General features: G+C 44.1%; 1 protein-coding gene and 1 long non-coding RNA gene across 10 annotated transcripts in view; both read right to left on the reverse strand.

Moving 5' to 3' along the window:
• The window catches only part of PTPRJ (protein tyrosine phosphatase receptor type J), an 80,844-nt gene extending 63,290 nt beyond the window's left edge, over positions 1–17,554 (reverse strand). For 3 of the 9 annotated variants that reach the window (XM_069803678.1, XM_069803683.1, XM_069803679.1), the window contains exon 1: positions 17,225–17,552. In XM_069803678.1, the coding sequence (XP_069659779.1) occupies positions 17,225–17,293 (69 nt within the window). In that variant the 5' untranslated portion in view covers positions 17,294–17,552. Of the gene's footprint in view, positions 1–17,224 lie in introns of all 9 variants that reach the window. The other 6 variants (XM_069803675.1, XM_069803680.1, XM_069803674.1 and 3 more) reach the window with 4 other exon arrangements.
• Positions 17,555–20,538: 2,984 nt separating this feature from the next.
• LOC138689459 (uncharacterized) overlaps positions 20,539–26,369 on the reverse strand; it is a 29,450-nt gene continuing 23,619 nt past the window's right edge. The window contains exon 3 of the long non-coding RNA XR_011328287.1: positions 20,539–20,661. This is a non-coding gene — a long non-coding RNA (uncharacterized lncRNA). The remainder of the gene's footprint in view (positions 20,662–26,369) is intronic.

Genomic DNA, 26,369 nt, shown 5'->3' on the forward strand with positions numbered 1-26,369 from the left:
GTGGCCAAAAGCTTCAGAGAACAGTTTCCTGGAGCCCAAATGCATGACACCTTGTTGAGCCAACACATAACCAGCTGTAGCCCCTGGGATCCAAACACGCAGAGCCTGGGTATTAGAGAAACCCAAATTCCCCATCAGATGGGCTGGATAGAAAGCAAGCTATCAGGCTCCGCTTCGGCAAGGAAAACCTTCAGTGCTGGTGCTGAACCCCAGGCAACTCATTCCATCTTTCCATCCCCACACTTGGATGTATTTGCAACGCACCAACTTGACACCAGAGAAGGATCTGGACCAGATACACATCAGCCTAGCAAGGGACTGCGGAGCTCAAACACCCACGCCAAACCCACACTCACAAACATACACCACAACAATGTCCCCACCAGCTCCCCAGCCCTGTTTACCAGGCAGCCACATCAACACTAGTGATGCTAGGGCTGGAAGAAGCCCTTGATTTTTTCACCAATCGCAGATATGTCAGTACATAAAATGCCTGTGAAAAGACATACTGCCCAGATCAATTTAACAGAAAAGCCACTGAAACAACGCTGGCATGTTCTATTGATAAAATTCCTTGCAAGTGCCTAAGGTGAAAGCATTCAAGTACTTGTCTATTCAATTCACCAAATTTTTTCCCTGCAGTTAATCACATGGTTATTTGTCAAGCTCATGGTTCCTTAATCAGTTGTAGAAGTTAAAACCTGCTATAACAAGGCTCCTTTTTAAAAACAAAGAATGAGAAAAACAGTGCACTCAAATGCATATTTCAAGAACAGTTACGTGTATTAATATTGTGGTTCTTTTTTATTATTGTGTAGACTCAACAAAAATCAACCGTTTATAATCTTAATAATAAAGGAAAATACCAGTGCCTGGAAAATATCACAGTAAGTCTGGACATCATTTAAGCCAAGTACATGTCTCTTTTTATTCTCCTACTGCTATCTCAACACACAGTTCCTTTTCCTTTAGCCTCTTTCAAACAATACTTGATACTAAGCAAATAAAACTAAACACCAAAATAAATTATTTCTCACTAAAGGCTCGTTTCTTCTCTCCTGTTCTACATTCACAAATATACACACGTGTGTGTGTGTATACACAGTCACATAGATACATACACACACATATATACTTGAACTGGCTAATGCTACTGAAAGTATCCTATTATCTTATAGTTATACAAAAGCTGACTAGTATTCAACATGACTTTCCAGCAGAAAGAGAAAACAAGAATAGGGTCCTGTTGCAGTTAGATAGCAGTACTGGAATTCAGAAAGTCTGAGCTGTGTGTCATCAGTTCACTGCATTACTTCAGACCTTCATGCCTTGTTCTCCACATTTATGAACAGAAGCTTTCCCAGGGGCCTCAATACATTGATCTTCATTATCACTCTGAAATACTGACCAAAGGACTTACAGAAGTAATATTTAACCTACCATAACCTCTTTCCATATAAAGAACATGTTTGTAATCACAATCTTTGTTAACATGTCTGATCAACACAGAGGGAACTATGAGACCATAAAATAGGACCGTGACACGATAACAACGATGGGAATCTCCCACATAAGTTCTCACTTACACACACAAAGGGGAAACAACTCAAAATCAGGGAGGAAAAAGAAATTTAGAGCCGACTGAGAAGTGAGGCATATGGTTCACAGGAATTTTTGCTTTCAATTAAAACACCCACTTCCTCCTAGGCAAACTAAATAAATCCAAATTAAAACAAACTATTCTGTAACATGTATATGCAAAAAAGAAGACAAGCATTAACAGAAAATTTGGGTGGAAGCTACACCATATACCACGTGCAATTACAATCCAAGTTCTGCAACAAACACTATTTTGTCACTATACTACACAGGCATTTATCCCTCCCCATCATCACTGCATGTAACTATTCATTTCCCCCATATTACTAAAACCCATTCCACCCACATACCTAAAATTTGACTTGAGATGTGGGCAGAAAAGGAAGGCGGGAGAGAGAAAGGTGCAAAGAACAGGACTGAATTTTAGAAATAGACTTTTAAAAAGAAAAATCACACTCTGAGGTTTCATATTGATAAAAATACTAAAATATCAAAACAGACAAGCTTCTAAAATGGTATGTAGCAGGGAACAGTGTAAAAGATGGGGCCATTAGGGAAGGATTTGCAACCAAAATGACTGACAAATTGCAGTTATGAAGATACAGAAAAGACTTAAGAAAACTGGATACATTTGATTTAGAAATGAGTAGATCGCTAGAAGAAAGACCATCCACACTTGCATTAAGAAAATTCAAAGATTTTACAGAATGGGTGGAGCTTTCACCTACTGTAAGTTATAACAGGATTATTTGGCCCAGAGAAGGGAGAATTTAGGGAGGAAAGGTTGCAACAGCAGGCTGTGGCCACAGCTCTGCCAGGGCAGCCCCTCTCAGGTGCACTCAGAGATTTCACCAAAGCATCACCACAGCAACTGCTGTAACTGAGGATGCCCACGCACACTGAGCATCCAAAACCACAGAGCTCGGCTGGGGATGAATGCCTGCAGCAAGACAAGAGGGAGAAGCCGGAAGAGTAGTTTTGTATGAAAGGGAGGAAGGCACTGATGCTCTGAAAAATCAAGGCCAACTAGTTAAATGAGAAATCTGAATGGTAATAGCACAGGGTGTAACGAGACATTGGCCAGGGCTTCCTAACAGAAGACCCCTTTTCATTTGCTCATAACGTACCTCAAGGGCTTCAATTTGGAGGAAATTTTTAAGACTACATGCCAGCATCTGGCTGAATATATTTACTTAATCATGAAATGTTGCAGCCAAAATGCTTCAAAACATTGAGAAAACGAGAACGAGGGAAAACACGTTGCTGTGCCATTACTAAACACCCCAGTGACCTTTTTTCCTTCTTATGGTCTGGCAAGAAATGGACTTCACCTGACCCCTTCAGTCGTCCCTTCACTAAGGTAGCCTTTGCTACTGCTGGGAAAAACTTGCATACATCAGAAACACTTGGGATCTCAAAATAAAGAATCCTACTTGACTTGTGCCTACTGAAGCCTTTGCAGAACTGGAGCAGAAGGAATAAACGCAGAATAAAGCTACGTGGAGAACAACTAAGCTAAATCAAGCACTGAAAGATGCCCTGTAAGCAACCCTAACTAACCATCTTATACATGGAAGGAGAGGCAGAGTGGGGAAGATGAATGACAGAGAAAAATTACGTGAAATAACCAGAAGACACGTGTAAGGAAGGTGCATGGGAAGGCAGGGAAAGTGGAGCAGGGAGCTGAGCAGGACAGCACAGCAGGAGGTGGAGGCTCTACCAGCCAGGGGTGCATTGCCATGGTACCCGAGTATGGCAGGCCCTGCAATGAATGGTACCCAGGCTCAGCCTTAGGGTTAGGATCTCCAGCCACATCCGTAGTAATGAGGTAGGTCCAAGGTCAAGCCAGGAAGTCAATCCTATGGGACAGGATCCAGGTCAGCAGGGCACCCAGTGGGTCACCTTACCAGGCACCCGCTCAGCTGCAATGCCCCTACAACCCAGCTGGGCAGGCTCTCGCCTCAGCTTGAAAGCTGCTCCAAAATCAAAGCAGGGGGAGCATCCTTCTTGGTAAGGCTGTATAGGGGGAGCTGCACAGGGACATCCTCCATCTTCATCACAAAATGCAGCCCGGCCAGCTGAAGCTTCTCCAACAGCTCCCTCTGATGAGGGGGGTGGCACTGAGCAAAGGCAGCTAAACACGGTGAGGTGGAGAAGAGCGCGTGCTCTGGGCCCTGCCTGCATCCTTTGGCAAGGGGCAGATTAAAGTCAAATGGGCGGCTTTAATTCCAACACTTCCTAGCTTTTCAGAGATGGATTTTGCAGCCGTAGGAACGTTCCCTAAATACAAACTGTGTGTTTGCACATGTGCATGCTTAAAATAACACACGTTCAGGCATTTCAAAACGGAGACTGCCTTCATATGCATTTTCACAACAACAAGCAAGGTCACCCCACTCTTAGCTAGGGAACTTTGAGCAATACCCTGATGTATATATATAAGCAAACAGTAGTAGCCATCACATCCTCCCCTCAATAGTGGTAACTGGAGAGACTGGAGACTTTGCTACCGTGTAGTGCAGCAGATGAATCAGACAGGCTCACTCCTCCTTAAGCTCTCAATGATCATGGTTTTGACCATCAGCAGACACCGATTATCATCACCTCATTGTAAACAGCATACAGCTGGTAACCTCACATAGCAAGAGCCTGCAAGTTCAACACTAGCTGTCTAGAAATGCCTACTATCACTTTTAAGCAGTAACCAAATTACAGGGGATAGTGTCACATTATCACGGCTGTCAAGTGTGCAAAGGTCTGTGGAGGGGATGGTGAATTTTACCTTTCTCTCATTTCAGGAAGGGATGTCTCATTGCAACAGGATCTAATTAAAAAGGAGGCAGACTGGTCAGTTGTATTTCAGAGATGAATATGGTTCAGCTGCATGTAATGAAACAGCACATACTTGGGCACTGCTTCAACAATTGATACACGCCGTTAACTTACGTAGGCTGCAGCAGTCTTGCTCCTCATGTACACTCAGTGTTTACTTATCATCCTCCCCCAACAACCTACTTCCTTTTCTTTAGAAACTTGTCCTTGGTTTTGGTCTCATAGAGATGGACATGAAAGAGTGCTTATGCCCCAAACTCAATTAGCCTCTCGTATGGTTGCTTTTCCATGTCCTCCTCAGCTGTACCCAGAACCACACGCGGTTCTCATTTAGCTCCCTTCATTGCATTAAAGCAGGGATAGGAACATCTCAAATTAAGAGACCTCCAAACACCTCCCAATATATATAAACCACAGACTGCCCACAAGACCAGGCACCACGCTATTTGACAACCAGAAACAAACTCTGGGTTTTCCTCCTCAGCAAAAAGAAGCACTTGCTGTGCAATCAAAGGCAACAACCGGGTTTGTTTCATTTATGTACAATACACACAGTTTGGAACTTGAACAGCCTGATGGTAGCCATCTACAAAGCAGGCATTTTACTAGCATACTGATTTTTGCGTCATTTCAATATAACAGGTGTTATCTTTAGCCCTGATTTCTCAACAGGATCTGCACAGCCACATACCATCCCTTCACGGGGTTGGAGGCACAGTTTACTCCCTAGCATCCCAATCCCTCTCACTGCCCCCACTTGCTCCGAGTAGCTGTTTCACAACTCGGACTTGCTCCATGACACGTCAAACATCCAGGATGAAATTTGCTGTCCTGCTAAATGCCTGCCAAGGTTTTGTACTGCCTCAATCACACTCCTACCCGCTTTTCCTGAGCACTCCAGTGGTTTACCACAGGCTGCCCTGTGTCTAGAGGTGAACATCTATCTCAGCACAAGAAACCCTTCCCCATCTGTGCCTGATGTAAGGAATGCCTTTCCTATCTACAAAGCCACCAAGAATTAACCAATTCACTTAGAGAAGAAAGGGACGAGACCCCACAACCCAGCTTTTGTCTGATTTATAACCCATTCATGACCAAAAAGGAATACTGTATTCACAAAACGCAGGAAGTTGTGCAAGGGAAGCTCCCCCACCCCCAGCTCTCATTTCTGACACGGTTTGTGAGCATAAGTGAATCCTGATGGAGACAGATGTAGTGCGGCACTATGCTGACTTCCTACATGCACCTGGCGACCAAGAAAGATTTCTTTTTTGAAGTCATTGCCAGAGGTCCTAACCCCATCAAGATTCCTTAGTATTAGCCATGTACAAATACACAATGTCCCATGGCATTTACAGCCTCCAGGTCACCAAACACAACTGGTGCAACAAGGGGGAAGAAAGTGTGAAGAGAAGATATGAAGGGCAGCAGGTGAGCAGCTCCTGTGTCCTCAGACAAATCTTAACAGCACAACCTGCTGCAAGTCCTAAAACTTCTCAGTCATTAACTTAATCTTCTAAACTGTAGCAGGATGTCAGAAGTCCTACAGACTCCCTGGCAGATGGAGCAGCAAACGTCTGACTTCAGGAGCGCAAAAAGTAAGAGACCTTTGCTCAAAAGGGAAACTGCAGTTTGGCAGTACCTTATCTCCTATCTTTTCCACACATTTCTACAGGAGGAGACAAAATGTTCAGCTGACCAGTTTTCACTGCAAATCTCAGGTTAACATAGCTGGAACGTGATGCAATCTGAAGACAGCAGTGACAAATACTGCATGTAGCAATGAGGTGAATAAACATCTGCACATGAGATACCTGTTTTCTTTTTCACCTCCCCTTTTAAAAAAAACCCAAAAATTCATTCAGAAGAGAGCAGAAGCAACTAGTGTAGCCAATTTGCAGGAACTGGAGTGCAGGGGACTCACATCACCTGCAGCAACTGGTCTTTGGCAGAGTTGGGCATTACAACTTACCATTCTTCTTACCTTGAAGAGGAGCTGGAAAATAAATAAGAAGTAGCAACTGTGTCAGTTGTTGTTAATAGCCTTAAACTTAGGCATAGGAAGAATCACCGCACACACTGCTTACAAGCCAAACCATAAATGCACTGCACAGAATTTTGCACGTAAGCATAACCTATGTGGCACAGTGAAGGTTATCAGAAGAGACCTTCTGTCTGGTAACAGCAGAGCAAGCAGGCAATGGGTTTGCTAGAACCAAGCAGGGGCTGCTCTGTGAATCACCCAGAACTGCTGCTAGAGAAAAAGCAATCCCTTCCTGCAAAAAAACCAAAACAGTACAAGTGAATGAAAAGGAGAATTTTTTTTTTGTAGGCTGCTCAAATTTTCAGAAATTTAGAAGTGAACTATTTTATTTGCACCTCTTAGATAAAGTCCTAACCAATTTCACCATAAAGAGAACTAGGCTCCACTACCAGGAGATCGCTGGGGTGGAGAAGAGGAAAACGTACGCTCTGCAGTAAATAACTAGCAGCTCTGGCCTTCTGCTCACTCCTCCTGCAGCGTTATGCTTCGCATGCTGAACCAGGAAATAGTTGAACAGATACATTTAAAAGCATGAAGACTGAGTCAGAAGACAATAGTTAAATAAATACCAGTTAAACCACATACCGTAGGTCTGTCTTGTAGTACTGGGAAATGAGTACTGCTTAAGGCTGTTCCAGATATTGCATCCACCTGCAAATATTTGCTGCTGGCTAAAGCTCAGCATATATACTCTCACTAGCAGTGTCAGTACTTTGCAAAATATTGCAGACAGGGAAGAAAAAGAAAGTTAGCTTAATTCAGAGTACAATAAACTAATTATATGCTTTAATCATCAAAAGCATATAATGGCTGGTTGGGGGGATCTTTTAGGTTTTTTTTTTTTTTAAAAAGCAGGTTATATGATTATAAAGTTAGTTAAGGATATAGCTGCTTTTTTCAAGCATTTTAAGCTTTCAATGTCATGAATATAGAGCTAATTATTACCTTCTTTAATGTGGATCTTTTACTACGAGTGTACAGTAGAGCTCAGAAATTACCATGTCACAGAGGAACCGGGCACGCACTCACAACAAAAGCACAGAAGAAATTACACTTTCATTACATAGTCTCAAATCCACATAAAAAAAATACATCAAGACATTTACATTTTAGATCAACTACCTTTCGGCAATAATGAAAAATCATTACAGCTGGAGGAAGAGATGACAAGAAGATAAAAATGCACTGACATGGTACTGGAGGACATTGGCCATTAAACTCTTATCTTATGAAGAAATGGCTAAACACTTTATAACAATATTTAATCTGTAACTGCTAAGCTGGAAGAGATGCCTGTTTCCAAATGAATTCAACACATAAAAGAAATTTTTTACTTGCTTCTGTTAGCTGGCTAGCTTTTCTATTTGTAACTATCTCCCAGAAATTTTAACATCTCCAAGTGCAAGTCCTTGATAAGTTACAGACAAAGGAAAGTTTTCTTTCCTTTAATAGGGACAAAGGAGAGTATTGTTGAGATTTATTGTATACATACAATTACCTGTATTGTTATGGAGATTAAAGGACAAAGGGCCAACAGATCTAATTCCAGATCTTACAGTTTTGTCCTTTCCCATAATTATGTCTTAAAATTGGATTTCAGTTAACACATTCACAATATGAATATCTACCAATGCTTTGCATGTACTTAAGAGATAGTTTCAATTATTTTAACATGAACGCAGTGATACACTTAATTTATCACTGATCATTCAAGTGAACACGTTCAATTTAATAGTACTAATAAAGTTTGTTTTTTCAGTTGATTGTAAGAAGAGTCTTAAAACTTGTACAAGGTTCATTAGAAAGAATAACTGGCTAGTCTATTAGTCACTTAAAAAAAAATGCAGCCCAAACTTTCACAAAAATCTTCCCATTTTTTTCTTCTATCTCAGAAATATTTCCAGAAATAGGATTTTAAACTGCAGACAGATACTGATAAAAGAAAAAGAAAGTATTTTCATTCTGCAGATGTTAATGCTGCCCTTCTATCTCATGTGAGAGTATGTCAGTCTCCTTTCTTCAGCTGTCAGATGCAACATCTATTGGAAACCGAGTTTAAATACCAGGCCTGTGTATGTGGCATCCACAGTACGCCAGCTAAAAAGGTCAGATCCTGACCTCAAAGCTGGGCTGCTTATTTCTCCCTGGTGCCCAGCTGCACGGAACTAGACCCTAGAGGTGAATTCCCCTCAAAGAATTATGCAAACCAAACCGAAGATAATGAACTTCCCCAAAGAAAGAGGGGGGGGTTTTGCCCCCTTTTTTTTTTTTTTCCAGTTTTGTTGAAGATACACATTTACAAAGACTGTGGGAAGGAAACTGAGGCTACACTTCTTGTATTTCTCCTTTACAAAAAAAAGTATAAATCCACAGAAAGTGAAACCATCAAAGAACTCTGTTAACCAGACACAGACTACTTTGCAAAAAAAATTGCTTTGGAATTCACCAGAACAAGTATGTTTTTATTGGCATTGAACTCCAAGCCTAGTATTAGAAGTGGCTCATCCTGCAAGTGGACTGAAAGAACACTAGAATTTAGAAAGCTTAATTCATGTAGCAGGAAAGCCACGAACTGTCAATTCCCAAAATCCAAATTTGGTTATAAATGGGTGATCATAATACGTGCAGCATCAAGACAACATTAGAATTCCCGTATCTGCTTTCACTGGAGAAAAACAATTAAAGAAAGCAAAATTTGATGACCTAAAAGGACCCCACCAATTTACCACCATTCATTTTATTTCTCCTTTGGTTTGAGGCATTTGTAAGTATATAAAGCTCCTGCAGAATCAGAGAAAACAACTGAGCATGATCACAAAACGAGGAAAACCCTAAACTCCCTTATTAACACAATAAAATTTTGCATATGTAAATCTGATGCCAGCCACAAGCACCGATTTTTTTCCCTTCACGCTGGTTTTCACAATGAGGCACACTTTAATGTTTAAAAAGTACAATGAAACCACGGCATGCCTAATATAATAAAAACACTGGCAAGGTTGAGTCAGTCTCTTTTGATGGTTCCACACCGCTACTTTCTGCCACAGTGAAACTACTAACGTGCATTTCTTTCACCTGCAACCCAGAGGGTAACAGTGGAAGCCCTTCTCTTTCTCAGCCAAAGCTACATCTTGGTCACAGAGAGAAGTCACTTGCCCCAAATCCCTGCCAGCACAGAAAACTGGTCCCCTTTCCAGTCAGAGCTATTCTTCCTGTTTCAGATGTCACTAGTGGTGGAGGCCTCTCCTATTTTCAGCTGGACACTATTTACCACTCTAGCATCCTCCCTGCCCTTTCCACTTCAAAACACATAGGCCACCTTGCACAATGACAAGAAGCAGAGCAAGTTTAGAGAAAGACAACAATACGACCCCTCTTACTACGAATTCAGACAGTAATTAACTGTCAACTCTTGCAATTTTTCCCCTTTGCTCCTCTGTATCATGACATCTTTGGCAAAATTAAGTTCAAAGTTTCAAGGGAATGCTCTGGGTATCAGTTGGCTGAGCTACTTTGGGCATGAGGAAACGCTGGGGAGGACAGGCAGCGAAAAGAAGCAACCTCCATTTATCTGCAGGGACTATTCACATTGCAGGCACAACAAGCAGTAGAGGAAGGCAGCAGGAAACTTTCACAGTCTGCAGTATCACAGATGGTCCCATGCTTTGCTGCATATGTAGGCTGGCCTGCCCCAAAATGAAGCTGCACCTTTCCCTGGCCACAGCCTGCTGCCCCATCCTTTGCAGCATCCTCCAGTCTCATGAGGCAATACAGTACTCCCAAGCCAACCCTCTGGCTGGGCACTCCCTGCCCTTTGCATGGCACTCTGCTTATTTCCAGGGACAGAGTTGGTAGAAATTGTAATCTGAAAATGAGGACTCAGAATTAGATATGTAGAAATAGACTTGCCAGCAGTGACCTGTTCATGTGTGTATATAAGAAAATAAACAAGGAAGCTTATTAAAAATGCACTAACTTAACAGAATCCAAGTGCACAAAAGGAAATAAGGAGAGAAAGCGCAGTCTAAGCTCCACCATGATGGGGAATGCAGAAACAAAAGTCACCAGCATTCCTGTGAGAAAACACCCTCCAGAGCCAACTCCCACTGCAGAAAACGAACTGTCAGCAAACAGAGCAAGATGCATAACATCATAACCTTGGCTAGGAGTCTTCATAGAGGTACGTGGAGTCCATTATCTTAGCACCCACCTACCAAGATATCCTAAAACCATGAATGATTCATCTTGATACACTGTATTTAAAAAAAAAAAAAATCCCACTGAACTAGTAAAAGCAGAGGCTTTTAAATGTGCATTTAAACCCATCAGAACATGCCAAGCTACGATCCCCCATGACCAGGGACAGGCTGAGCTTCTACAAAGCTCATTTGCACAAATAACCCCTCTTTAAGGAGCACTCCTGTTCAGGCTAGGTTGAACCCAACTCCTTGCAGGCTGGCAGACAAAAAAAAAACCCTCTCAAAATATTGCCAAAAGGAAGTAAGGAATTAATCTGAGAATGCACCTAATCACAGAGCCAGCTGTGTTTTAGATACAAACTATAAAATCCTAACAAGGAAAAGCTCCCAGGCACTTAAGTCCCTCCTCTCACCTGGGCTGCGACAGAAGAGAGGGCTCCAGCACCTTCAGGCTCAGAAGAGACCCACTCCACAGAGCCAGGACCAGATGTCACCCTCACCCTTTCTCAAACACCCACACCCTCCAATACAGATACACTAAGAGACTGCATCTGCTTACCAGGCTACAACAGACAGACTGTCATTTACAATAAAGCTCCAGACCTGATGTTCAAATCTTTACTTGATGATTTTGTAGTCTCAGAAGCAGAAATTTCTTACCTTCAATAGGGGAAATAGGGGTGAAGTTCATACAAATTATTCCTTATACTCAATCCCTGGCCCAGTAAACAGAAAACAGTACTACAGTATGTCGGTGGCATTCTCCTGCACACCACAAAGCCAAACCAATCAACCAAAAAAACCCCATGAAGTCTTTCCAATAAACAAACCACCCAACCGACATTTAAAAAAACCCCACATTCTAAAGCCTAAAGGAGAAGCCCTGATGCAGTATACAACAAAAACTTTACATGCATTAGGAACTTACCAATGACATACTAGATACTACTTTTATTCATGTAGTTTGGCTAAAACTGTACAAAACAATGGAGAAAAGTCAGAAGCGTACCTAACAAGTGGGAGGTACAAGAAGAACAGGAAAAGGAAACTAAGACAAGCAGATGTGCAGCACTGGAAAAGAAAGAGATTTCTAGGCATTGGCTGGGAGAGCTTAAAGGTAATCCTTCCAGCGGTCCCTTCTCCTCCCCAAAGTAGGACTCATGTCAAACACAGATCTTAGCTCCCTTCCCCACATATACCAACTGGGTTTGAAGCACAACATAATGCCAAGATCAGTTACAGACCCCACAGGTCTGGTACCACAGCAGACACCAACATCATTCCTTCCCCCATTTGTAGCTGTAGGCGCAGTTTCCTCTATTCTGAGACACAGTTAAAAGCACAGTCTCTCCTTTTCTCCCATTCCATTTCTACAGGTGGAGAAGGAGGCTTTCATATGCTGCCCTAGGTGTCTCACATAAATCATGGAGGGAAAAGAGTGATGGTTGGACTCTGTAGTTTCTAATACCAAGGGATTCTTCCAATTTCCTGGTGATGGTAGGAAAATAACCTTAACTACATTCAGTGACATGCCAAATACCAACAATATTTACGGAAAGATACAGACATTACTCTGTGTTGCCCTGCCTCTTCCACTGAATGGCCATGAATGACACAGAAGATAACTAAATGAGGCCACAGGTTTATCAATTCAGGTCTGGTTGGACCACATGTATGTCCATTCTTTGCTGGGTTACAGAAATACACTTCCCACTTCATCTTGGATTTTCTTCTGGAATTTTGGATTAATAGCCCCAGGAGGCCTGTTTATGTCCAGACACATTTGGGAACAGCTGGAAAGCAATTAAGAGAAAAGCCTTGGTGCAGCCTTCCAGAGCAGTGCATTGGTTTTGTTCTCTTCCTGCACATGCCTGATCACTCCTTCCCCTCCACACGTTGTCTTCTAACATTTCATATTAGCACATGCTCACCTACACTTAGTTGTCTTTTTCCCTCACAATTAAAGTCCTCCCCTCTACAGTCATCTCCTGCTGAAAGTTAATTTCCTACTGCTGCCTCCATTTAAGGCAAGGTTCTCTTTCACTCTCCCCTTCCTACATAGCAGTAGGCCATCTCTGCTAAAGAAAATCCAACTAGCTCCTCCTACACTTCCAGAGACCTTTCAGGATGTTCAAGGTACTATTTACATTCAAATTTTGGAGTCTAACCAAAAGCAGCCACATCAGGCTGACAACCAGATGTGCAGCCACTGACTGTTTTAATAGCTTTTCTCTCCTTTGCTCATATTGGGAATCTTCTTTCAAGCAAGCAAGCAAAAAACCCAAATAAATGACATAAGACAGGCTTCACACCTACAAACATCAAATTCCCAGTCCCCAACCACTCTCTAACATTGTTGAAATGCTCACTCTATGATACACTGTAATTCTAGTAGGAAGAAGGAAACACATAAATTAAAATTATATGGATTATGGCCTACACAATAAACAACCAAAGATTTTAAAACAGTAGCAATTTCTCTCTCTCATATTTAGAAACTCTAACCAAAAAAATGTACATGCCATGAAAATCCTCAACAAAGACTTGCATGTAGCTCCCATAATTGAGGAAGTACTAATAATAGCATGGCTGTTTGCACAGACAACATTTCCACTGTGGGCCTGAATTCTGATCTCAAACATGCAGAAGATATTTTGTTGTGTGTTGCTGGCTGGAGACTAAAATCAAAGTACTGGAAACCATCTGAGTGTGCTGCAATGTGCAGTCAGCCTTATGCAGCTAAGGAAGCGCTACACACATCCATGCCACATTGAAAACAAAGCATCTACTGAGTACTGCAGAAGATGTTTGTGTTGTGTGTTCTTGTAATGAACATAAAGAAGCATGTGAAATTAACCTGTGTTGCAGTTTTAAACAAAAACGAAAGCCTCTGCATTTCAGCATCAACTGTCAGCCATCACAGAAAAATAACTTGTCCTCACAGATGAGAAGTATATTTCTAAGCTCCCCCGATACAAGCAAACTCAGCTCACAGCCACAGGTTCCCTTTCCAGTCTACATTGCCTAAGTCCAGGCCTGCTCAGGTCTCCAGATCAGTGATGCCCACACCTGTGTTTCTAATAGTGGTCATTAAAGGTTTTACCCCAGAAGTGTGTTTATAGTAGCAGCAAATGAGCTTCACATTTCTCAAGCTTTATTCTTTTTAAAAGCTCTAAATGAGCTACAGGTAGACCTATGTCACAAAGTATTTGCAAAATATTTTTGTTAAATTGTCCTTCCTGAAGATTACCCAGAATAATTTCACAAATTTAAATTTAGAGTACCATATAAGAGAAGAATCAACAAGGACGATTTAACAATGAACAATATATAGCAGAAATTAACTGACATGCAACATATACACATGGCAAGCCCACATTTTAGATATGATGGTACTTCATTTAAACTCCTCAGCTGGAAATTCAGATCAGTAATTAAGTCATAATCCTATATAAGTGACTCACACAGTATCAGTAGGAGTTCTGTGCATGGAATAAGCTGTAAGAACAAGCTCTTAGGTCCACATAGAAGACATTTATAAGTTTAGGCAACAAAACAAGCACACAAACACTGGAGCTTAGAAGTCCATTGCTCTTGAGTAGTAGGTAAGATAGTAGATGTTATGTTGTCATATCACTAATATGATCATTCTCAAGTCACTAGCTCCCATAAAAAAAACCCACACAGCAAGGTTTGTTTTTTAACAACTCCAACCTTGCCCACTATGTTGTAATTCATGAAAAATAAGGAAGATGCTTATCCTTGAGCAAAAGACGCCACAGAAAGATCATATGCCTGTCACACCACCCAGGAGCTGCCATGACACAGCCGTTCCACAGCTCGGGATGCTTCCAGCCCCTGCGTGCGTTCAGGCTGACAATGCTGTCTGTGTTAGGAGCACTGTCCCCTTACCAACACTACAGTCATCTGAAAGGCAACGCGGAGGCCAGATCCAGCCAAGAGCCACTTCCACCTGACTCGCTGCCTTTCCTCTCATGGGCCGGCAGGGAGACTGTAGACAAGAGGCAATAGTTCTTACTGGCAATGCACAAAGTCCAGCTCACGCCACATGCCTGACAGGCTTGCCAGCTGCTGTCATATTCTTACACCAGCTGAATACCTCGCCAGGTAGTCCCAGGCCACGTCCCCATACCTGCACACATGTCACACCACGAACAACACTGGCCAACTCTGACATCTGCCTTAATCCATGCAAGGAACCCACCACAAAGAGCAAAACTGTTCCCTGTAAGAGCCCATCCTGATTTTTAGAGGGCAAGACCAGTGAGCACTACTTGGATGAGGCAACAAGGCTATTGTGCTTAGAGAAAGCATTCCCTCCAAGCAAGGCTTTATTCTGCATTCTTATTGCTTGCATTAACGGGCTATATAAACATAACACACTTTTCTCACATGAGTTATCCCCCCTACTTGCCATAAGTGGCCACAGTGAAATTTAGTGACTTCCAATGAGCGACAATTTGCAGAATCACACCCATCAGCAAGGACTCGGTTTACATCCTATTCCTCTATGGAGGAAGCTCCTAAGGGGCCTTTCCCCCACCTCTCTCTGTAGATCAAGCAAGTGCTCCTAATGTTCAAAACTTTGCAAAGTGCTGACCAGCACCAGTCAAGGGGTCTGGTGAATGGCAACTTCCTTGCACCAGCCTTCACATTCACAGGTACACCTAAAGTCACAACTGAGACCGTCAAAAACTATAGTCTTCCAAATTTTCAGACCATGACACCATGAGCTGGGGAGCTCCCACCTAAAATTATGAGCCACACCAAAATCTGCAGATCTGACCTGTGTCCTGCTGATGGGAGCTCTCTTACTATCAGGGGATGACAGGACCTACTCAAGGGTCCCATAAGGAGTCAGTGGGATGCGCAGCTGGGCCCCAAGATGACGGATGCATAAACATAACTACATGTAACTGAGGAGAGGGTCCAATTTTTTTATTAGTATTTATCATATTAGACACCAATTAAGAGCTAGACTTAGAGGACAAGCAGATCACTACATCAAGAAGATTTCAAAACCTGCTTAAGAAGAAAAACTACAAACAATAGAGGTCATGGCTGGCAGATCCTCACACAAAGGCTCCTCTGCTTCAAGGAAGAGAAGTGAATACAAGCCATGTGCCCACGAGGCTCCTGTTGCCTGGGTGAGCCTGTCCAAGGACAATCCAGGCCTGCCCTGAGCTTTTCCAAAATGCTGGAGTACTTTGATTCCCGAGTCACTCTTAGCTCTTATTCAGAAGAGATTTTTAAACCTTAGCTTGGTAAAACAGCAAACAGAGAAGGCACAACAAAACACTGGAAGTTACCCTAAACTGAATGAGACACAAAAGGAGGAGGAAGCAAAGGTTTATAATAGCCATTGGCTGTAATCACAAGCTGGTGCCGATGTAAGATAAGGAGAAAAGAGTTAAAAATCTAAAACAGTGGTATAGTTCTGCTCTGCAGCTCTCAGGCTGGGACTGAAGCACGAGCCTGGCAGAACTGTCACCACAGATTACTGAGCACCTTGGTCCATACCAACACATGTTCATGCTTCTGTAGCAGAAACCATTGAGGCAGAGAGGCCAAGCAGGTTCATCTGGAAGCAAAAGCTCAGCAAGCCCCAAAACATTAAGAGTTCACAGCGGTCACGAAGCGTTCCCAAAGGAGCGCTAGGAAGCTATCAGCCGAGAGAAGCACGGTGTGAAAGTCTATGCCAGCATGCAGCGAGCGGGTCACCAGGCAAACGATCTTGATTTTACATCACTGAAAGGTGTTCTTGGAAGAACATCCTGCAACGCGCTCGGGCACAGAGGAAGGCTCGAAACACAAGTGTGCTGGCAGAGGCCTCCTGTTGACCCGTGGCCCTGCGCTACCAGGTCTGCTCTCCCCGCACCACGGCAGGATTTTCCCGTGAAAACTCCACGCTGCTCCTGAAGGCTGTAACCCCGCGGGTGATGCGCACCACCAGCACGGGCGATGTTCAACTAACGTATTACTAATTAACCAGCAGCGACGCGGGGAGGGCAGGCTACAACACTCAGCGGGGAGACGGGAGCCGTCCCCGCTCTACCTAAGGCAGCTTTTAGCGAGGTGAACAACCGGGGCAGCCTCGTGCCCCACAGGAACCACGCGGCTGCACCGCAGGGTCGTACCCCCACCACATCCCCGCCGGCCGCCCCCCACGCTGCGGCCGGGCGGGGCTCGGACCGCCGAAGGGCAGGCGGGGAGCGCCGGGGGGAGGCCGAGGCCCCGGGGATCCCGCCGGCGGCCCCCCCAACCCCAGGTGAGCGCCGCCTCCCCCGGGCCGGGCCACGCCGCGGCCCCCGGCCTCCCCTCCCCTCCCGGGGCGGCACCGGCGGAGCCGCTTCGGGACAAAGCCCGAGCCCCGGCCGCACACCTGCCCGCGGAGCGGCGGGCGCCGCCGCCGGGGCAGCTCCCGGCAGGGGCAGGTGCGGCGGCCGCGGCGGGGCAGACACCCCCCCCCCCCCCCCGCCGCCGCCGCCGCCTCCCGCGCCCCACTCCGTCCTCCGCGCCGCGGTCTCACCTCGGCCGGCAGCAGCAGCAGCGGCGGCAGCAGCAGCAGGCAGGGCAGGGGCAGCAGCAGCCGCCTCATGGTGGCGGAGAGCGCTCCCCGCTGCGCGCACGGCCGCTCAGCCCGACGCCGCCTCCCCCGGAGACATGGCCGGGCTGCGCGCCCCGCACCGCCCGGCGTCCCACCCCTTCACCGCCCTCGCAGGCGGCGGCGCCGCCGCCTCACCCTCCTGCCGCTCCCTCTAGCGCTCCCCGGCTGGAAAGGCGGGCGGCTGGCGCTGGCGCTACCGCCGCGGGGGAAGCCCTGTGCGGGGCGGAGTGAGGGGGCGAGCGGGACAGCCGGCCGCGGGAGGGCTGGCCCGGGCCGGTCACCTCCCTCCCCGCCGCGGCTCCCGCCGGCCCCTGGCCCGGAGTGTAAATGGCCGTCTCGCAGCGGGCGGGGGCTGCGGCCGGCGCTCCCCCGCCTTCTCCCTCCCTCCCTCCCTCCCGGCATCTGACATCTCCCCCCGCCGGGCCGCCCGAGGAAGTGGCTCCCTCCGAAAGTTTCCCGGCCTCCGCGCGCACCCCTGGAGGAAGCCGCGCCGCGGGCTGCGCCCCGCCGCCGCCTGCGCCCCGCCGCCGCCGCCCTGGCACGGCGGTGCTCGGGGCCGGGCCATACGCAGAGGGGCCGGTGGTCAAACGAAGTTAACCTCGGCGGCCTCTCCCGCTCTCCCCTCCGCCGGCGGGAAAGCGGCGCTGCGGCGGCCGCGGCCCCTCGGGGCCCCGGGCGGCCGGGGATCGCGGTTTTGCTGCAGTGAGTGGCTCCGCTTATTGCGCCGTTCATCACCCCCAGGCGGCCCCCCCCAAAAGTCCCGTCCCTCTCCAGGCACTGGTTTCGACATGTGTTATCCATGTCATCAAAAAGGACATGACATCATCAAACGCAATCACTTTTATAACCTTTACTTACTTCCCAGGCTTAATGCACCGTTTCACATTTCATTCATCTTGGATAAGGGAAAAGGAGAGACAGGGTCAGAGTTTACACAGCATATCTTTAATTATGGGAACACTGGCAGTCTTCATTTTCTCAAAAGTTTTGAGCTCACGTGTTTGTAATTTCACTGTCTTTCCTGAGCCCTCAAACATACACATAGCATTATGGAAGCAACTATTTCCACAGGAGTTCATGGGAAGACTCGCAAGAATAAGGGCATTGGGGTTGTTCAGTCTGGAGAAGAGAAGGCCCTGGGGAGACCTTATAAGAGCGTTCCAGTACCTAAAGCGGGCCTACAGGAAAGATGGGGACAGACTTTTCAGCAGGGCTTGTTGCGATAGGACAAGGGGTAGTGGTTTTAAACTAAAAGAGGGTAGATTCACATAGATGTAAGGAACAAATTTTTTACTATGAGGGTGGTTGGTAAAACACTGGAACAGGTTGCCTAGAGAGGTGGTAGGTGCCCCACCCCTGGAAACACTCAAGGTCAGGCTGGATGGGGCTCTGAGCAACCTGATCCGGTTGAAGATGTCCCTGCCCATGGCACGGGAGGAGTTGGACTAGATAACCTTTAAAGGTCCCTTACAATCCAAACCATTCTATAAGGGCATGTGCGTACCTTACTGCTTGGGAGGCTAAGACTTAGAGTGGGAGTTAGATAAACAGTGGGGGGGCATCCCTTTATATCAATAAGATTTGTAGAAAATAATTACTTCAGAAAAGTACTTTAAAAATGTTAGGGAGCATTCAAATAAGGAAGTAAACACTATAGAAAAACCATTAGTAAAACCACCTTTTCTACACTTTCCATTCAGTGCAAAGCACCTGAGAATTGTTTTCCAGCTGAAGACTCCTCCTGGTAAAACCACACACCTGCCAGAAGTCTCACCGGCTGTAGTGAAGTTGTTAGGCTGAGATAACTTCTGCAGATCAACCCCACCATTTGGAAATTACAGCTCTGACTCTTAAAAGAAATTCTTGTTGCAGCTCTCTGTGCCTGGGCAGGGCCCAGGTGGGTCTGTGTTGCCAAACTGCAGCTTCTGGCCAGGCCGGGTTTCACTTTCATCTAAAATGCAACCAACTACCTTCATGGTGGCAGATGAGGGTTACACTGCACAGCTGCACTTGAGCAATCACAGTTGGTCATCCTTGGCTCCAATTCGGTGAGAACAACATGGCTTTTTTAATTGCATGCCTTTCCAGTACAACAACCTAGTAACTAATCCAGTTACCCCTGAAATTCAGTGGGAATCTCTCTACTGATTTAAGCAGTAATGGCAGCCAGCCCTGAGGGAGGAAATAAAAAAAAAAATGCACTGAGACAGCAATAAGTGAGATTCTGACCTGTTCAAATTTATAAGTATCTTCAAGCTGATGTTGCCATCCCCAGACTCTACATGTCCCTGGACTCTTAAGTTCACTCATTCTTCTTTCCTTAATAGGCTACATAACCCAACTTAGAAGCAAGGGGCATTGTATTTCATAGGCTATGTTAATTCCTTGCTCCAGAGAGCAACTGGGCAGCTACATCACTATTACAGGAAGCTAAACTTCTTTCTCCACACCATGTCTGTGGGGCTTTTCACATACAAGCTACATGAAATCTGTGATTAATTACTTTCTCGTATAACACTTGTGGCTGAGTCCTGACAACTACTCACATGTCAAGTACCTGAACTAGGAGGCCTATGAAGTTCTGGGAGACAGCCTCATTTCTGGACCATCCAAAATAGTAGAGGACTGCATTAAATTTGCTTGTAGAGATATCTAAGCAGAGTATTTCTAGGACTGTAGTATAAAATTACCTTAATGCGTACCTTTAATTATAACCATAACTAGTGCCAGTCATCAGTAGGATTTATACATAGTAGGTTAAACTGGCACAAAGAGAGCATAGGAGGTTTGTTACTGTTTTAGGGTACATCTCTGACTGACTGTTACAAGACCTCAAGGAAAGGACTAACTCCTTTCCAGAGACATTTCTTGGGTGTGGGAAGTATGCAGTCAGGAACATAGCTCTGTCTGCACTGAAGGACTGGGCTACCAAGATTCATAGACATTTGAATAGGCTCAGATATGCTGAAGAAGATGGCCACAAAAAAGAAAGTGCCAAGAAACATAGGGCACTAAAAAGTGTATTTTGTAACCTGAAACAGAAGTGTGATTTCCATTTGATTAATTGGGAAAAAAAACCCCAAACTGGTAGCAATCAAATTTTTTTTGTACAGATTCTGATTAAATGTTTGTCTCCTCCAGATTGTTTAAAATTCTAGGAGGAATGTTCCAAAAAAGCTTTTCTGATTAGATTTTGAGAGCTCTGTACAGAAAGAATCACACATGTACCTGACTGCTTCCTTGGATCAATGCCTCTGCTCTTTATAGCATGCTCTGGTTGACTGCTAGCCATGCAGACCTCAGGGAAGAGCTGGATGGGAAAGAGCTATGATTCATGCCAGAATCAGAGATTTCACATGCTGAAAATGGAAAAGATAAATTAAAAGCCAAATTTTTTAAAGTCTTCCAGGTGTTAATTGTTCAGCAGCAATAACCATCACAACGCAAATAATTTCCTAGGAGTTAGAGGCTTAAGGTTGCATTTTAGGCCACAGGCTCTTCACAGCTTGTTACTAATCTGCTGGAAATTCCCTGAATTACAACTGCTGTTGCCCAATTGTTTCTGTAGGTAAGTTTTGTTTATTCTACAGGCTTTTATTAAAGCTATATGTGTGACAGGATTATAAAACTGGGTAGGTGCTGCTCCTGGGCTAAAGCTTCTACTACAGTTTCATCTGGAAGTTAACTTGTGCATCTGAGTCATAAAACCTCTTCAAAAGGAAGCATCAGAAAGAAGTATTTCCACATCCTTATAATCAAGTTTTTGAACAAGAGACCTAAGTTTAAAAGTCGCCTTGGGCTCTTGCACACAAATCCAGGAAGAATGTACAGGCATATTACTTATGGGTACTCTAGTTTATACAGTAAGGTATACTACTAATGCTCTGGGCAGAGAGAAAGGGGAGACTGCAAAAATATAGCGACCCAAAGCTGTCCAATTTGGACCAGTTGCCCTGGCTAATAATATTTGTCTTACACTGAGACTGGCAATTAAATATGGTTTCTAAAAAAAAAAAAAAATCAGTATGGCTATATTTAACTGCATACCACAGCCAGCCTTGATCACAATAGTACATTCTCATTAGTTATTCACAGTTTCATTCATCAGCTCAATGCACCATGTCAGCCAAAAGAGGCATCAAATTGTTGAGCATCATCAGGAAGGGTGTTTAGAACAATGAAGAGAGCATCATTTTGCCAATGCGTAAAAGGTGTACCCACATCCTGACTAATGTGTGCCACTGCGCTCTCAGCGTTGCAGGAAAGACATAATGGACCAAGAAGTGCAGTTACAATTACGTGGATGATGGTGCAGCTGTCTTACTAGGGGAGACTTAAAAAGCTGAGACTTTTCAATTAAGAGAGGAGAAGGCTACCTGGAAATAAGATGAACAAAAAGCTTGTTCACTAAATCCCACCTAGAACTAGGGATCACTAACACTAATAAGATATTTCTTTAACAGATACAATAAAGTGCTTTCTTACATAGCAGGCAGTGGACTTGTGCAATATGTAGTCACAGCAAGTTTTCAAGGCAAACAGTATGAACAGTTCCAAAAAGAGGGTAGACAAATTGATGGACATGTCCATAAACAGGGAAAAGGCAGAGATGAGTCTGTAACATCCCTAACTGATGACTCTGGATGCTGGGAATGGACCTCAGATAGCAGGCAGGTTTGTTTGCTCTTCCTAAACAGAATCTCCTAATGCCACTGCTGGAGACAGGATACTGGGCTGGATGAATTCATCATTGGTCTGACCAAGCAGGCCATTTCTTAGCTGCTTACAGTAGCAATGTCCAAAACAGCCTCACTGTACAAAGTACTGTGTAAGTATATAGCAAGAAACAAGTCTGCTAGCAGCAGCTTGCTATTTCAGTAAGCAAGGCAGGTAAAATGGCAAGGAAAGTGTATGCTACTATTGTCATTCATAAGAGAGGAAGCACTCTTGTTATGGGTTTCAAACTGAGGTCCAAAAAGTGCTGTGTGTTTTTGCTTGCTATTGCAAGTTGTCAGATTCAGACAAGATGGGACCTATGTGACTCACACAGAATGGCAAGTGGACTTCTGTCCTATCCATCATTGCTCAGTGCCCTGAAGCTATGTAAGCCGAAAGTGCTCCTTCTGGTTGACATTGCTCTGGCTCTTATGCACACCACTTCTTCTGACCCTAAAAGGGTCCTTCAGGCTTCCATGTACCACTGAACTCAGAGATGAGTCTCCTGGGAACAACTCACAAAGCAGGACTACAAGTCCCTTTTACATTGCAACAGAGGAATAATGGGAGAATAAACTAAATTGAACATGAATGTAATGTACAGTGTTGTCCCAGGAACAGATGCAGTTCTACTTCTTTAAAAAAAACCTTGAAATTAAAAAGATTGACTGAAGATCTCAATAGTAGAAGAGATTTTTTAAAAATTTTTTAATTTTTTTTTTTACATACACACAAAAGTAGTAACAAAAGAGAACATAAATTGGTACAAATGTATTTTGGTTCATGTTTGTAGTTCAAATGAAAGATCACAGCATGCAATTCAGTCTCTTTGCCTGAGCTCATCAGGGACATGATAAATACTGGACATTAGATCAGAAATCCTCCCTGAGAGCAAAGCAGTCATGGGAAGGATGTTACACTCATAGAAAGGTTATTGAGATTAATGTCTTCATGAGTGCTGAGGACCTTCCTGGGGTGTCAATCTGCAGGCAGAAATTGAAGAATTTACAGCAAACACTATACTACCCTCAGCAGCAGCTTTGGTAAAAAGCAGAAAGTGGCTAAATACTGCATCTGGGGATGGTACTACCATTAGAAGTGATGCAGAAACGTTTCAGATATTGGATGTGCCTCTAACATGGTTTCTGCTGGTACAAGCTCTCCACAGCCGTAGCTGCAGGAGGTACTGGCTGGGGACTGCTGTGTAGTATTTTAACTCCTAAACAGTACTTTTTTTTTCTTTTTTTTTTTTAATTTTTCTCATGTTTCTTACAAGGAACTAAAGGTATATTGAGCTGCTGGCAGAGCCATCTTTCAGATGGAGGGTAAAACATGGGCAGACAGGGTATTCAAAGACATGTCACTTTTTACAAGAGGAAAGTTAACCTGAGTTCTGGTTAGGACAGGTTTGGGATGGTTTTATGTTGACTAAGGGGGAGAAGAAAGACAGTTTTTATTGTCATGGTGGGGGGTAGCAAAGATAACAAATAGAAAACAAGCTTTTGTGGGTTTTTTACCCAACTTTCAACAAGACTTCAAAGTGCAGTAACTGAAAATGACTTTTGGAGGTAGGTAACACCTTCAATCTGTTACGCTCATTCAGTGGCCAGTTTCCTGTGTGGGAAGGCAGGTGGGCAGGAGGATATCTTTTGCATAATAATTGAAGGGAAAATATGCATTAAAACTCCACATACTAGTACACTCCAAAGCACCTGCAGCACCTGAGCTACTTCCCACACAACAGAACATTTTTGTAAGTGACTCTAGTTCAAACAGACACCAGCCTTTTAAACAGGTTATCTTCTATACAGCAACAGATGGACTGTGTTTCAGTGCGAGTAGGGAAGAGGTCATGGTCCTACCGCTCATCTCACAAATTCAAGGTCCCATATAATCACTAGGCTTCAGCCAGGAGTAATGTCATGCGTTGCAAAGGGCTCTAGCACAATAAATATACATCTGTTTTACTCAGACCTGTAGAAAGGGCAGGAGGAAAGTGATGTTCATGATAGGCAGTCTCTGTAGGGACTACCAAAGGGCATAGCCATAGCTCAGCTGCCCCATGCAGGAGAGAAAGGTCTGAGGTGGCATAGAGAGCAAGAGGAAGCAGTGACTGGCAGGATTCTGGGAAATACCAGAAGCTGGCAGCCTGTGTAGCTGGCAGAAAGATTTCCCCTTCTCCACCTGCCAATTTTTTTGTTCTTGCCTTCCTGCTCACTAAAGAAATGCATAGATGTTTTTCAGCATATAAACTTAAGCCGAATCACTTTCAATTACTATTTAAGTCCCCCAAATGACACGATATAATCCAAATGAAATAACATCAAGCTAATTTCTAAACTTGTACTACAAAACATTAAAATAGCTGAGTCTGCGCTAGTGAATGAGTGAAGTCGCCTGTCTAGTGTAAACTAGCAGGTGTGTATATGACAGGGGACCTCTGTCAAGGGCACTAGAAAAGGAAGTGGCTGTACAGCTTATGCTGTCCAGAAGTCCCATCTGCCATGATGTCCTACAACACATCCTGCCACCTCCAAGAACTGAAAACTTCAGAAACTTGTCAGCAAAACCATGGTTCTATGACACCACTTGCAAAACCACTGATGCTTTAACTTCCACATCAGAGGATTGTCATTTCTAGAGTCACAGATGACCTCTCTAATCCCAAAGTGACAGATATCCACCAAAGAAGGAACAAATTAAAAGGTTAAAAATGAAATGTGTTGAAATCTTTGACAAAATGACTGAGCCTCCTTTTCCCTTTCTTCTGACATTACAAATTAGGGTGTGGGTACAGTTTGAATGCTGGGCTTCTATAATGTCTTTTGCTTATCCCCCCAAGAAATATAAATAATAATGTGGAGAAATGATGCAAAATTGCAGGTGTCCTCCAAGCATGACGCATATCAACTGTATCAGGAAAGGACCATTTATGGGCATCCTAGGGGAGTAATTAGAGTCTTCAGGGTCATTTAACGCTTGCTCCATTGCAGAGACTGCCCCCAAAAGTGATGTAGACATATCTTCTTGTACTCATTTCACACATGGTACTGAAGCATGGACTATTTTCATAGCAGTCTACATTTGGCAATACCATAATAAAGTGGAAAAAGCAGTTATTTGAACAATAAAACTACTGGCTGGAGCACAACCGGCACAATACTGGTTTTACATATAACCAGTATTCTCCTGCAAAAATACCTGCTTTAAGCTAAACATCTCTTGCTTTTTACAAAGGTATGCAAAAAATGTCAGGAAGCAAAAAGGCAAAAAGCAAGGAAGAGGTAAGACTAAATCCCTGGAGTGTTGGCACCCAGCACCGAGAGACCAAGATCAGCAAGATATCCTAAGACTGCTCTTGGTGGATATTAGGTTCTATTTACTGTGCTCAAACCACTGTGGTTGAATTGGGATGGTTTCAAGCATCTTGGCAGTAACACCTAGCAATTGAGCTTGAAAAGCAACATGGCAAGAAAGCTAGGAAGACATCTGCCTGGGAAGAAAACAAAAGCTGACATCAAAAAATTATCAATTCACATCCCAGCTAGCATGGCTGAACCCCCTGGCTGTGAATTTGCATCCCTGTACTTGCAATTCTAATGCCTGGTGATGTGCTCTGATCTTTGTTCATTTACTTGTCCTGCCTGACTGGAAATGATGTTTTGGCAACAACCTGCTATTTACTGTAGCACCACAGCCCTAAACATCCTTTAGGACATGCTGAGGCTTAGCTGGCCAAATCCTTATGCTGGCCTTTCAACTCTCAATGAGAGCTGAGTGCCCAGCTTGCTTACATTCTTTTAAAAAATCCCAGGTTCTGTTTTTCAATAACATTTTTTTTTAAATACCTATTTTTAAAAAACTCCCTGCTATCTACCACTTGAACAGTCAGTGCTATACAGCTTCCTGATGCTATTGGGAAAAGCTCTTAGGTTCACTAAACTCTAGTCAGTGAAATAATAAGCTACAAATCAAATAATGAAGTATTGCTATTGCTGTTCCCCCATATTCGAATACTATGCATTTGCTTAAGAACAAAAATGATACACCAACAGATTGCTCTTTGGATTACTAGTTTCCATGTGTGATGCTTCCACCTGCAATTCCTCAGTTAAATAACAGGCTGTTCCAAACAGTACTTCGGCTCCCCGAGAAAACAAGGGTCCAAAAGGCAAGGCAGCCACACCAACAACTAACAATAAACCCTATGGGAGGTACAGATCCTTCTAAAAACTGATGGATTAGATTTAACCCACTTCAACAGGTACTCACCAGCAATAGTCCAAGTTAATTTTACAGCCGACAGCTTGAAAACATTGGGCGAATAATCTGTTCTTTTAAAATTGAAAAC

The sequence above is a fragment of the Haliaeetus albicilla genome, chromosome 16 (genome assembly GCF_947461875.1).
Source record: "Haliaeetus albicilla chromosome 16, bHalAlb1.1, whole genome shotgun sequence".
Taxonomy (NCBI): domain Eukaryota; kingdom Metazoa; phylum Chordata; class Aves; order Accipitriformes; family Accipitridae; genus Haliaeetus; species Haliaeetus albicilla.